Source organism: Anopheles maculipalpis, chromosome 3RL, assembly GCF_943734695.1.
Source record: "Anopheles maculipalpis chromosome 3RL, idAnoMacuDA_375_x, whole genome shotgun sequence".
NCBI classification, from domain to species: Eukaryota; Metazoa; Arthropoda; class Insecta; order Diptera; family Culicidae; genus Anopheles; species Anopheles maculipalpis.
In genome coordinates, this window is record NC_064872.1 from 43,023,848 (window position 1) to 43,037,894 (window position 14,047).

Sequence of the window (14,047 nt, forward strand, 5' to 3'; positions counted from 1 at the left end):
TGCTTGACATCTTGCTTCACTCGACCAAGCTTAGTTAGACAATCGTTGATCATCGTGGACCCGCTCTTTCTTTGACAACCCCGACGAAACATGCGACATACAAGACATTTGACTTTGCAACTCCCTTTCCCATCGCATTGCTTTCGCTGCATCTGTTGATCAGTTATTTTTAACGACACGTTGTGTCTCCCCTTCACTGCAGCGGTACAAGAGTACGTCAACCCTTGCCAACCAAGCCCCTGCGGTCCCAACAGCCAATGTCGAGAGGTTAATGGACAGGCAGTCTGCTCGTGTCTACCCACTTATGTCGGCTCTCCTCCAGGATGTCGCCCAGAGTGTGTGGTCAGCTCGGAATGTGCCTTGGATAAGGCATGTGTCAATCAGAAATGTGTTGACCCGTGCCCTGGAACATGTGGAACCAATGCTAGATGCAATGTCAATAATCATAGTCCTATTTGCTCATGTCAATCAGGATTCACAGGAGATCCGTTCACGAGATGCTATCCCATTCCACGTAAGCACCCCTTTCTCCATAATCGAACCTTCCGGCTAGACTCTTCCATCTCCAACCCTACTGTATCGTTGTTCTTTTCCACAACAGCTCCAGTGCAAGATACACCAATCGTTGTAAGGAACCCATGCGTTCCCTCTCCGTGCGGTCCAAACTCACAGTGCCGTGATGCAAACGGCGCTCCTTCGTGTTCATGCTTGATCAACTACATTGGGTCTCCGCCAAATTGTCGCCCCGAGTGCACAATAAATGCGGAATGTCCGAGCAATCAAGCATGCATGAACGAAAAGTGTCGAGATCCTTGCCCTGGTTCGTGTGGCATCAATACCAGATGTAATGTGATCAACCATACTCCCATTTGTACGTGTGAAGAAGGATACACTGGAGATCCTTTCACAAGCTGTAGACCCATGCCACCGCCACGTAAGAATCGCCCTGCCTTACTCTGCCTCTCAGATCTCTCCATAACAAGTCCCCTTCATCCAACAGCGCCCGAGCCCGTCAATGACGATCCGTGCAATCCTTCGCCCTGTGGGGCAAATGCACAATGCCAGAACGGTATTTGCACATGTTTGCCAGAGTACCAAGGCGATCCGTACCGAGGCTGCAGGCCTGAGTGTGTTTTGAACTCGGACTGCCCTCGGGATAGGGCCTGTATTCGTAGCAAATGTGTAGATCCTTGTCCGGGCACGTGCGGTCAAGATGCACTGTGCGAAGTGATCAATCATATTCCGATGTGCCGTTGTCCGGATGGAATGGCAGGAAACGCATTCGTGCAGTGTCGACCACAACAAGCCCCGACTGTTACCAATCCCTGTAGTCCATCGCCTTGCGGTCCTAACAGCCAATGTCGCGAAATCAACGGACAAGCCGTGTGTTCCTGTGTCCCAGGATATATTGGAAGCCCTCCGACATGTCGGCCGGAATGCGTTGTGAGCGCTGAGTGTCCTCAGAATCAAGCGTGTACCAACCAAAAATGTAGGGATCCATGTGCTGGAACATGTGGAGTAGGAGCCAGATGCTCGGTTGTGAATCATAATCCTATTTGTAGCTGTCCGGAAAGATACACGGGCGATCCGTTCGTACGCTGTCAGCCAATGAGTATGTTTTGCTATTTCTATCATCCTGCCCTATTTTGGAACTTGATCGCTTATGGTCTCTCTCGCCTGTCATTCTTGAACACTTTCAGTCGAGCCTCCTGTACAAATGACCCCAAGCCACCCTTGCCAACCTTCTCCTTGCGGACCAAATGCACAGTGCCGTGCAGTAGGTGATTCGCCGTCTTGTACATGTATAGAAGGCATGATCGGTGCTCCACCCAATTGCCGTCCGGAATGTATCAGCAACTCTGATTGCTCAAACAACTTGGCCTGCATACGACAAAAGTGTCAAGATCCTTGTCCAGGCGCCTGTGGAGCCAACGCAGAATGTAGGGTTGTCAGCCATACGCCAATGTGCATTTGTGCCGTTGGATATACTGGTGATCCTTTCACACAGTGCGTGCCTTTCCAACAAGATACTCCCAAAGATCAAACGACCCCTTGCCTACCCAACCCATGTGGAGCCAACGCTCAATGCAGGGAACAAAACGGTGCAGGATCGTGCACATGTATTGAGGATCACTTTGGAAACCCCTACGAAGGATGTCGTCCAGAATGTGTGCTCAACTCGGACTGCCCATCAAACAGGGCTTGTGTTAGGAATAAATGTCAAGATCCTTGCCCAGGCACTTGCGGTCAGAATGCTGACTGTCAGGTCGTAAATCACCTACCCTCGTGTACCTGCTTCCCTGGTTACGAAGGAGATCCATTCAGATATTGTAACATCCAACAGCGAGAACGTAAGGAACTCTTCTTCATTCAATACTTTGCCTCTTGCGTGCTTGACATCTTGCTTCACTCGACCAAGCTTAGTTAGACGATCGTTGATCATCGTGGACCCGCTCTTTTTTTGACAACCCCGACGAAACATGCGACATACAAGACATTTGACTTTGCAACTCCCTTTCCCTTCGCATTGCTTTCGCTGCATCTGTTGATCAGTTATTTTTAACGGCACGTTGTGTCTCCCCTTCACTGCAGCGGTACAAGAGTACGTCAACCCTTGCCAACCAAGCCCCTGCGGTCCCAACAGCCAATGTCGAGAGGTTAATGGACAGGCAGTCTGCTCGTGTCTACCCACTTATGTCGGCTCTCCTCCAGGATGTCGCCCAGAGTGTGTGGTCAGCTCGGAATGTGCCTTGGATAAGGCATGTGTCAATCAGAAATGTGTTGACCCGTGCCCTGGAACATGTGGAACCAATGCTAGATGCAACGTCAATAATCACAGTCCCATATGCTCATGTCAATCAGGATTCACAGGAGATCCGTTCACGAGATGCTATCCCATTCCACGTAAGCACCCCTTTCTCCATAATCGAACCTTCCGGCTAGACTCTTCCATCTCCAACCCTACCGTATCGTTGTTCTTTTCCACAACAGCTCCAGTGCAAGATACACCAATCGTTGTAAGGAACCCATGCGTTCCCTCTCCGTGCGGTCCAAACTCACAGTGCCGTGATGCAAACGGCGCTCCTTCGTGTTCATGCTTGATCAACTACATTGGGTCTCCGCCAAATTGTCGCCCCGAGTGCACAATAAATGCGGAATGTCCGAGCAATCAAGCATGCATGAACGAAAAGTGTCGAGATCCTTGCCCTGGTTCGTGTGGCATCAATACCAGATGTAATGTGATCAACCATACTCCCATTTGTACGTGTGAAGAAGGATACACTGGAGATCCTTTCACAAGCTGTAGACCCATGCCACCGCCACGTAAGAATCGCCCTGCCTTCCTTTGCCTCTCAGATCTCTCCATAACAAGTCCCCTTCATCCAACAGCGCCCGAGCCCGTCAATGACGATCCGTGCAATCCTTCGCCCTGTGGGGCAAATGCACAATGCCAGAACGGTATTTGCACATGTTTGCCAGAGTACCAAGGCGATCCGTACCGAGGCTGTAGGCCTGAGTGTGTTTTGAACTCGGACTGCCCTCGGGATAGGGCCTGTATTCGTAACAAATGTGTAGATCCTTGTCCGGGCACGTGCGGTCAAGATGCACTGTGCGAAGTGATCAATCATATTCCGATGTGCCGTTGTCCGGATGGAATGGCAGGAAACGCATTCGTGCAGTGTCGACCACAACAAGCTCCGACTGTTACCAATCCCTGTAGTCCATCGCCTTGCGGTCCTAACAGCCAATGTCGCGAAATCAACGGACAAGCCGTGTGTTCCTGTGTCCCAGGATACATTGGAAGCCCTCCGACATGTCGGCCGGAATGCGTTGTGAGCGCTGAGTGTCCTCAGAATCAAGCGTGTACCAACCAAAAATGTAGGGATCCATGTGCTGGAACATGTGGAGTAGGAGCCAGATGCTCGGTTGTGAATCATAATCCTATTTGTAGCTGTCCGGAAAGATACACGGGCGATCCGTTCGTACGCTGTCAGCCAATGAGTATGTTTTGCTATTTCTATCATCCTGCCCTATTTTGGAACTTGATCGCTTATGGTCTCTCTCGCCTGTCATTCTTGAACACTTTCAGTCGAGCCTCCTGTACAAATGACCCCAAGCCACCCTTGCCAACCTTCTCCTTGCGGACCAAATGCACAGTGCCGTGCAGTAGGTGATTCGCCGTCTTGTACATGTATAGAAGGCATGATCGGTGCTCCACCCAATTGCCGTCCGGAATGTATCAGCAACTCTGATTGCTCAAACAACTTGGCCTGCATACGACAAAAGTGTCAAGATCCTTGTCCAGGCGCCTGTGGAGCCAACGCAGAATGTAGGGTTGTCAGCCATACGCCAATGTGCATTTGTGCCGTTGGATATACTGGTGATCCTTTCACACAGTGCGTGCCTTTCCAACAAGATACTCCCAAAGATCAAACGACGCCTTGCCTACCCAACCCATGTGGAGCCAACGCTCAATGCAGGGAACAAAACGGTGCAGGATCGTGCACATGTATTGAAGATCACTTTGGAAACCCCTACGAAGGATGTCGTCCAGAATGTGTGCTCAACTCGGACTGCCCATCAAACAGGGCTTGTGTTAGGAATAAATGTCAAGATCCTTGCCCAGGCACTTGCGGTCAGAATGCTGACTGTCAGGTCGTAAATCACCTACCCTCGTGTACCTGCTTCCATGGTTACGAAGGAGATCCATTCAGATATTGTAACATCCAACAGCGAGAACGTAAGGAACTCTTCTTCATTCAATACTTTGCCTCTTGCGTGCTTGACATCTTGCTTCACTCGACCAAGCTTAGTTAGACAATCGTTGATCATCGTGGACCCGCTCTTTCTTTGACAACCCCGACGAAACATGCGACATACAAGACATTTGACTTTGCAACTCCCTTTCCCATCGCATTGCTTTCGCTGCATCTGTTGATCAGTTATTTTTAACGACACGTTGTGTCTCCCCTTCACTGCAGCGGTACAAGAGTACGTCAACCCTTGCCAACCAAGCCCCTGCGGTCCCAACAGCCAATGTCGAGAGGTTAATGGACAGGCAGTCTGCTCGTGCTTACCCACTTATGTCGGCTCTCCTCCGGGATGTCGCCCAGAGTGTGTGGTCAGCTCGGAATGTGCCTTGGATAAGGCATGTGTCAATCAGAAATGTGTTGACCCGTGCCCTGGAACATGTGGAACTAATGCTAGGTGCAATGTCAATAATCACAGTCCCATTTGCTCATGTCAATCAGGATTCACAGGAGATCCGTTCACGAGATGCTATCCCATTCCACGTAAGCACCCCTTTCTCCATAATCGAACCTTCCGGCTAGACTCTTCCATCTCCAACCCTACTGTATCGTTGTTCTATTCCACAACAGCTCCAGTTCAAGATACACCAATCGTTGTAAGGAACCCATGCGTTCCCTCTCCGTGCGGTCCAAACTCACAGTGCCGTGATGCAAACGGCGCTCCTTCGTGTTCATGCTTGATCAACTACATTGGGTCTCCGCCAAATTGTCGCCCCGAGTGCACAATAAATGCGGAATGTCCGAGCAATCAAGCATGCATGAACGAAAAGTGTCGAGATCCTTGCCCTGGTTCGTGTGGCATCAATGCCAGATGTAATGTGATCAACCATACTCCCATTTGTACGTGTGAAGAAGGATACACTGGAGATCCTTTCACAAGCTGTAGACCCATGCCACCGCCACGTAAGAATCGCCCTGCCTTACTTTGCCTCTCAGATCTCTCCATAACAAGTCCCCTTCATCCAACAGCGCCCGAGCCCGTCAATGACGATCCGTGCAATCCTTCGCCCTGTGGGGCAAATGCACAATGCCAGAACGGTATTTGCACATGTTTGCCAGAGTACCAAGGCGATCCGTACCGAGGCTGTAGGCCTGAGTGTGTTTTGAACTCGGACTGCCCTCGGGATAGGGCCTGTATTCGTAACAAATGTGTAGATCCTTGTCCGGGCACGTGCGGTCAAGATGCACTGTGCGAAGTGATCAATCATATTCCGATGTGCCGTTGTCCGGATGGAATGGCAGGAAACGCATTCGTGCAGTGTCGACCACAACAAGCTCCGACTGTTACCAATCCCTGTAGTCCATCGCCTTGCGGTCCTAACAGCCAATGTCGCGAAATCAACGGACAAGCCGTGTGTTCCTGTGTCCCAGGATACATTGGAAGCCCTCCGACATGTCGGCCGGAATGCGTTGTGAGCGCTGAGTGTCCTCAGAATCAAGCGTGTACCAACCAAAAATGTAGGGATCCATGTGCTGGAACATGTGGAGTAGGAGCCAGATGCTCGGTTGTGAATCATAATCCTATTTGTAGCTGTCCGGAAAGATACACGGGCGATCCGTTCGTACGCTGTCAGCCAATGAGTATGTTTTGCTATTTCTATCATCCTGCCCTATTTTGGAACTTGATCGCTTATGGTCTCTCTCGCCTGTCATTCTTGAACACTTTCAGTCGAGCCTCCTGTACAAATGACCCCAAGCCACCCTTGCCAACCTTCTCCTTGCGGACCAAATGCACAGTGCCGTGCAGTAGGTGATTCGCCGTCTTGTACATGTATAGAAGGCATGATCGGTGCTCCACCCAATTGCCGTCCGGAATGTATCAGCAACTCTGATTGCTCCAACAACTTGGCCTGCATACGACAAAAGTGTCAAGATCCTTGTCCAGGCGCCTGTGGAGCCAACGCAGAATGTAGGGTTGTCAGCCATACGCCAATGTGCATTTGTGCCGTTGGATATACTGGTGATCCTTTCACACAGTGCGTGCCTTTCCAACAAGATACTCCCAAAGATCAAACGACCCCTTGCCTACCCAACCCATGTGGAGCCAACGCTCAATGCAGGGAACAAAACGGTGCAGGATCGTGCACATGTATTGAGGATCACTTTGGAAACCCCTACGAAGGATGTCGTCCAGAATGTGTGCTCAACTCGGACTGCCCATCAAACAGGGCTTGTGTTAGGAATAAATGTCAAGATCCTTGCCCAGGCACTTGCGGTCAGAATGCTGACTGTCAGGTCGTAAATCACCTACCCTCGTGTACCTGCTTCCCTGGTTACGAAGGAGATCCATTCAGATATTGTAACATCCAACAGCGAGAACGTAAGGAACTCTTCTTCATTCAATACTTTGCCTCTTGCGTGCTTGACATCTTGCTTCACTCGACCAAGCTTAGTTAGACGATCGTTGATCATCGTGGACCCGCTCTTTTTTTGACAACCCCGACGAAACATGCGACATACAAGACATTTGACTTTGCAACTCCCTTTCCCTTCGCATTGCTTTCGCTGCATCTGTTGATCAGTTATTTTTAACGGCACGTTGTGTCTCCCCTTCACTGCAGCGGTACAAGAGTACGTCAACCCTTGCCAACCAAGCCCCTGCGGTCCCAACAGCCAATGTCGAGAGGTTAATGGACAGGCAGTCTGCTCGTGTCTACCCACTTATGTCGGCTCTCCTCCAGGATGTCGCCCAGAGTGTGTGGTCAGCTCGGAATGTGCCTTGGATAAGGCATGTGTCAATCAGAAATGTGTTGACCCGTGCCCTGGAACATGTGGAACCAATGCTAGATGCAACGTCAATAATCACAGTCCCATATGCTCATGTCAATCAGGATTCACAGGAGATCCGTTCACGAGATGCTATCCCATTCCACGTAAGCACCCCTTTCTCCATAATCGAACCTTCCGGCTAGACTCTTCCATCTCCAACCCTACCGTATCGTTGTTCTTTTCCACAACAGCTCCAGTGCAAGATACACCAATCGTTGTAAGGAACCCATGCGTTCCCTCTCCGTGCGGTCCAAACTCACAGTGCCGTGATGCAAACGGCGCTCCTTCGTGTTCATGCTTGATCAACTACATTGGGTCTCCGCCAAATTGTCGCCCCGAGTGCACAATAAATGCGGAATGTCCGAGCAATCAAGCATGCATGAACGAAAAGTGTCGAGATCCTTGCCCTGGTTCGTGTGGCATCAATGCCAGATGTAATGTGATCAACCATACTCCCATTTGTACGTGTGAAGAAGGATACACTGGAGATCCTTTCACAAGCTGTAGACCCATGCCACCGCCACGTAAGAATCGCCCTGCCTTACTTTGCCTCTCAGATCTCTCCATAACAAGTCCCCTTCATCCAACAGCGCCCGAGCCCGTCAATGACGATCCGTGCAATCCTTCGCCCTGTGGGGCAAATGCACAATGCCAGAACGGTATTTGCACATGTTTGCCAGAGTACCAAGGCGATCCGTACCGAGGCTGTAGGCCTGAGTGTGTTTTGAACTCGGACTGCCCTCGGGATAGGGCCTGTATTCGTAACAAATGTGTAGATCCTTGTCCGGGCACGTGCGGTCAAGATGCACTGTGCGAAGTGATCAATCATATTCCGATGTGCCGTTGTCCGGATGGAATGGCAGGAAACGCATTCGTGCAGTGTCGACCACAACAAGCTCCGACTGTTACCAATCCCTGTAGTCCATCGCCTTGCGGTCCTAACAGCCAATGTCGCGAAATCAACGGACAAGCCGTGTGTTCCTGTGTCCCAGGATACATTGGAAGCCCTCCGACATGTCGGCCGGAATGCGTTGTGAGCGCTGAGTGTCCTCAGAATCAAGCGTGTACCAACCAAAAATGTAGGGATCCATGTGCTGGAACATGTGGAGTAGGAGCCAGATGCTCGGTTGTGAATCATAATCCTATTTGTAGCTGTCCGGAAAGATACACGGGCGATCCGTTCGTACGCTGTCAGCCAATGAGTATGTTTTGCTATTTCTATCATCCTGCCCTATTTTGGAACTTGATCGCTTATGGTCTCTCTCGCCTGTCATTCTTGAACACTTTCAGTCGAGCCTCCTGTACAAATGACCCCAAGCCACCCTTGCCAACCTTCTCCTTGCGGACCAAATGCACAGTGCCGTGCAGTAGGTGATTCGCCGTCTTGTACATGTATAGAAGGCATGATCGGTGCTCCACCCAATTGCCGTCCGGAATGTATCAGCAACTCTGATTGCTCCAACAACTTGGCCTGCATACGACAAAAGTGTCAAGATCCTTGTCCAGGCGCCTGTGGAGCCAACGCAGAATGTAGGGTTGTCAGCCATACGCCAATGTGCATTTGTGCCGTTGGATATACTGGTGATCCTTTCACACAGTGCGTGCCTTTCCAACAAGATACTCCCAAAGATCAAACGACCCCTTGCCTACCCAACCCATGTGGAGCCAACGCTCAATGCAGGGAACAAAACGGTGCAGGATCGTGCACATGTATTGAGGATCACTTTGGAAACCCCTACGAAGGATGTCGTCCAGAATGTGTGCTCAACTCGGACTGCCCATCAAACAGGGCTTGTGTTAGGAATAAATGTCAAGATCCTTGCCCAGGCACTTGCGGTCAGAATGCTGACTGTCAGGTCGTAAATCACCTACCCTCGTGTACCTGCTTCCTTGGTTACGAAGGAGATCCATTCAGATATTGTAACATCCAACAGCGAGAACGTAAGGAACTCTTCTTCATTCAATACTTTGCCTCTTGCGTGCTTGACATCTTGCTTCACTCGACCAAGCTTAGTTAGACGATCGTTGATCATCGTGGACCCGCTCTTTTTTTGACAACCCCGACGAAACATGCGACATACAAGACATTTGACTTTGCAACTCCCTTTCCCTTCGCATTGCTTTCGCTGCATCTGTTGATCAGTTATTTTTAACGGCACGTTGTGTCTCCCCTTCACTGCAGCGGTACAAGAGTACGTCAACCCTTGCCAACCAAGCCCCTGCGGTCCCAACAGCCAATGTCGAGAGGTTAATGGACAGGCAGTCTGCTCGTGTCTACCCACTTATGTCGGCTCTCCTCCAGGATGTCGCCCAGAGTGTGTGGTCAGCTCGGAATGTGCCTTGGATAAGGCATGTGTCAATCAGAAATGTGTTGACCCGTGCCCTGGAACATGTGGAACCAATGCTAGATGCAACGTCAATAATCACAGTCCCATATGCTCATGTCAATCAGGATTCACAGGAGATCCGTTCACGAGATGCTATCCCATTCCACGTAAGCACCCCTTTCTCCATAATCGAACCTTCCGGCTAGACTCTTCCATCTCCAACCCTACCGTATCGTTGTTCTTTTCCACAACAGCTCCAGTGCAAGATACACCAATCGTTGTAAGGAACCCATGCGTTCCCTCTCCGTGCGGTCCAAACTCACAGTGCCGTGATGCAAACGGCGCTCCTTCGTGTTCATGCTTGATCAACTACATTGGGTCTCCGCCAAATTGTCGCCCCGAGTGCACAATAAATGCGGAATGTCCGAGCAATCAAGCATGCATGAACGAAAAGTGTCGAGATCCTTGCCCTGGTTCGTGTGGCATCAATGCCAGATGTAATGTGATCAACCATACTCCCATTTGTACGTGTGAAGAAGGATACACTGGAGATCCTTTCACAAGCTGTAGACCCATGCCACCGCCACGTAAGAATCGCCCTGCCTTACTTTGCCTCTCAGATCTCTCCATAACAAGTCCCCTTCATCCAACAGCGCCCGAGCCCGTCAATGACGATCCGTGCAATCCTTCGCCCTGTGGGGCAAATGCACAATGCCAGAACGGTATTTGCACATGTTTGCCAGAGTACCAAGGCGATCCGTACCGAGGCTGTAGGCCTGAGTGTGTTTTGAACTCGGACTGCCCTCGGGATAGGGCCTGTATTCGTAACAAATGTGTAGATCCTTGTCCGGGCACGTGCGGTCAAGATGCACTGTGCGAAGTGATCAATCATATTCCGATGTGCCGTTGTCCGGATGGAATGGCAGGAAACGCATTCGTGCAGTGTCGACCACAACAAGCTCCGACTGTTACCAATCCCTGTAGTCCATCGCCTTGCGGTCCTAACAGTCAATGTCGCGAGATCAACGGACAAGCCGTGTGTTCCTGTGTCCCAGGATACATTGGAAGCCCTCCGACATGTCGGCCGGAATGCGTTGTGAGCGCTGAGTGTCCTCAGAATCAAGCGTGTACCAACCAAAAATGTAGGGATCCATGTGCTGGAACATGTGGAGTAGGAGCCAGATGCTCGGTTGTGAATCATAATCCTATTTGTAGCTGTCCGGAAAGATACACGGGCGATCCGTTCGTACGCTGTCAGCCAATGAGTATGTTTTGCTATTTCTATCATCCTGCCCTATTTTGGAACTTGATCGCTAATGGTCTCTCTCGCCTGTCATTCTTGAACACTTTCAGTCGAGCCTCCTGTACAAATGACCCCAAGCCACCCTTGCCAACCTTCTCCTTGCGGACCAAATGCACAGTGCCGTGCAGTAGGTGATTCGCCGTCTTGTACATGTATAGAAGGCATGATCGGTGCTCCACCCAATTGCCGTCCGGAATGTATCAGCAACTCTGATTGCTCCAACAACTTGGCCTGCATACGACAAAAGTGTCAAGATCCTTGTCCAGGCGCCTGTGGAGCCAACGCAGAATGTAGGGTTGTCAGCCATACGCCAATGTGCATTTGTGCCGTTGGATATACTGGTGATCCTTTCACACAGTGCGTGCCTTTCCAACAAGATACTCCCAAAGATCAAACGACCCCTTGCCTACCCAACCCATGTGGAGCCAACGCTCAATGCAGGGAACAAAACGGTGCAGGATCGTGCACATGTATTGAAGATCACTTTGGAAACCCCTACGAAGGATGTCGTCCAGAATGTGTGCTCAACTCGGACTGCCCATCAAACAGGGCTTGTGTTAGGAATAAATGTCAAGATCCTTGCCCAGGCACTTGCGGTCAGAATGCTGACTGTCAGGTCGTAAATCACCTACCCTCGTGTACCTGCTTCCCTGGTTACGAAGGAGATCCATTCAGATATTGTAACATCCAACAGCGAGAACGTAAGGAACTCTTCTTCATTCAATACTTTGCCTCTTGCGTGCTTGACATCTTGCTTCACTCGACCAAGCTTAGTTAGACGATCGTTGATCATCGTGGACCCGCTCTTTTTTTGACAACCCCGACGAAACATGCGACATACAAGACATTTGACTTTGCAACTCCCTTTCCCTTCGCATTGCTTTCGCTGCATCTGTTGATCAGTTATTTTTAACGACACGTTGTGTCTCCCCTTCACTGCAGCGGTACAAGAGTACGTCAACCCTTGCCAACCAAGCCCCTGCGGTCCCAACAGCCAATGTCGAGAGGTTAATGGACAGGCAGTCTGCTCGTGTCTACCCACTTATGTCGGCTCTCCTCCAGGATGTCGCCCAGAGTGTGTGGTCAGCTCGGAATGTGCCTTGGATAAGGCATGTGTCAATCAGAAATGTGTTGACCCGTGCCCTGGAACATGTGGAACCAATGCTAGATGCAACGTCAATAATCACAGTCCCATATGCTCATGTCAATCAGGATTCACAGGAGATCCGTTCACGAGATGCTATCCCATTCCACGTAAGCACCCCTTTCTCCATAATCGAACCTTCCGGCTAGACTCTTCCATCTCCAACCCTACCGTATCGTTGTTCTTTTCCACAACAGCTCCAGTGCAAGATACACCAATCGTTGTAAGGAACCCATGCGTTCCCTCTCCGTGCGGTCCAAACTCACAGTGCCGTGATGCAAACGGCGCTCCTTCGTGTTCATGCTTGATCAACTACATTGGGTCTCCGCCAAATTGTCGCCCCGAGTGCACAATAAATGCGGAATGTCCGAGCAATCAAGCATGCATGAACGAAAAGTGTCGAGATCCTTGCCCTGGTTCGTGTGGCATCAATGCCAGATGTAATGTGATCAACCATACTCCCATTTGTACGTGTGAAGAAGGATACACTGGAGATCCTTTCACAAGCTGTAGACCCATGCCACCGCCACGTAAGAATCGCCCTGCCTTACTTTGCCTCTCAGATCTCTCCATAACAAGTCCCCTTCATCCAACAGCGCCCGAGCCCGTCAATGACGATCCGTGCAATCCTTCGCCCTGTGGGGCAAATGCACAATGCCAGAACGGTATTTGCACATGTTTGCCAGAGTACCAAGGCGATCCGTACCGAGGCTGTAGGCCTGAGTGTGTTTTGAACTCGGACTGCCCTCGGGATAGGGCCTGTATTCGTAACAAATGTGTAGATCCTTGTCCGGGCACGTGCGGTCAAGATGCACTGTGCGAAGTGATCAATCATATTCCGATGTGCCGTTGTCCGGATGGAATGGCAGGAAACGCATTCGTTCAGTGTCGACCACAACAAGCTCCGACTATTACCAATCCCTGCAGTCCATCGCCTTGCGGTCCTAACAGCCAATGTCGCGAAATCAACGGACAAGCCGTGTGTTCCTGTGTCCCAGGATACATTGGAAGCCCTCCGATGTGTCGGCCAGAATGCTCTGGAAATTCGGATTGTATGCTTTCACAAGCTTGTATTAATTTCAAGTGTTCCGATCCTTGCCCTGGCAGCTGTGGATACTCGGCACGCTGTACAACAGTTAACCACAATCCTATCTGCACCTGTCCTCCCAAGATGACCGGCGATCCGTTTTCAAGATGCTATGAAATTGGTAAATTTTGCTAGTTTAATTCGGTGCTAATTTATTTACTTATGGAATGGATCGTTTTCATACTTTAGCGGAAAAATCACCACCACTTAATGCACCTGCCAATCCTTGCATTCCGTCTCCATGTGGGCCAAATGCACTTTGTGCTGATGGAAATGGTGTACCGTCCTGTAGTTGTCTGCCCGAAATGATAGGTTCACCGCCAAATTGTCGACCAGAGTGCATCAGCAATTCAGATTGTTCTCGTGTACAGGCATGCTCAAGACAAAAATGTGTCGATCCTTGCCTGAACGCATGCGGAACAGATGCCAGATGTCATGTTTCATTGCATGTAGCTAACTGTTTCTGTCCTGACGGTTACGAAGGAGATCCATTCCGCGCTTGTACCATGATGAGTGAGTGTTAAACCTTTGTCGTAGCGTATGTGTTTAAAATGTTTTGCAATTTTTATTCATAAAAATATTTCGTTACTGATATATTCAGTTCAG

General features: G+C 50.1%; 2 protein-coding genes across 7 annotated transcripts in view; one reads left to right on the forward strand and one right to left on the reverse strand.

Moving 5' to 3' along the window:
* LOC126564696 (rab GDP dissociation inhibitor alpha) overlaps window positions 1-14,047 on the reverse strand; it is a 442,469-nt gene that overhangs the window by 408,478 nt on the left and 19,944 nt on the right. The window lies entirely within an intron of this gene.
* LOC126563706 (uncharacterized) overlaps window positions 1-14,047 on the forward strand; it is a 141,116-nt gene that overhangs the window by 118,855 nt on the left and 8,214 nt on the right. The window contains exons 55-78 of one of the 6 annotated variants that reach the window (XM_050220347.1): window positions 203-514; window positions 602-934; window positions 1,001-1,612; window positions 1,701-2,351; window positions 2,593-2,904; window positions 2,992-3,324; window positions 3,391-4,011; window positions 4,091-4,741; window positions 4,983-5,294; window positions 5,382-5,714; window positions 5,781-6,392; window positions 6,481-7,131; window positions 7,373-7,684; window positions 7,772-8,104; window positions 8,171-8,782; window positions 8,871-9,521; window positions 9,763-10,074; window positions 10,162-10,494; window positions 10,561-11,172; window positions 11,261-11,911; window positions 12,153-12,464; window positions 12,552-12,884; window positions 12,951-13,562; window positions 13,631-13,954. The exons of the other annotated variants lie outside the window; for them this stretch is intronic. Coding sequence (XP_050076304.1) covers window positions 203-514; window positions 602-934; window positions 1,001-1,612; window positions 1,701-2,351; window positions 2,593-2,904; window positions 2,992-3,324; window positions 3,391-4,011; window positions 4,091-4,741; window positions 4,983-5,294; window positions 5,382-5,714; window positions 5,781-6,392; window positions 6,481-7,131; window positions 7,373-7,684; window positions 7,772-8,104; window positions 8,171-8,782; window positions 8,871-9,521; window positions 9,763-10,074; window positions 10,162-10,494; window positions 10,561-11,172; window positions 11,261-11,911; window positions 12,153-12,464; window positions 12,552-12,884; window positions 12,951-13,562; window positions 13,631-13,954 — 11,130 coding nt within the window. The remainder of the gene's footprint in view (window positions 1-202; window positions 515-601; window positions 935-1,000; window positions 1,613-1,700; window positions 2,352-2,592; window positions 2,905-2,991; window positions 3,325-3,390; window positions 4,012-4,090; window positions 4,742-4,982; window positions 5,295-5,381; window positions 5,715-5,780; window positions 6,393-6,480; window positions 7,132-7,372; window positions 7,685-7,771; window positions 8,105-8,170; window positions 8,783-8,870; window positions 9,522-9,762; window positions 10,075-10,161; window positions 10,495-10,560; window positions 11,173-11,260; window positions 11,912-12,152; window positions 12,465-12,551; window positions 12,885-12,950; window positions 13,563-13,630; window positions 13,955-14,047) is intronic. 6 annotated transcript variants of the gene reach the window in all.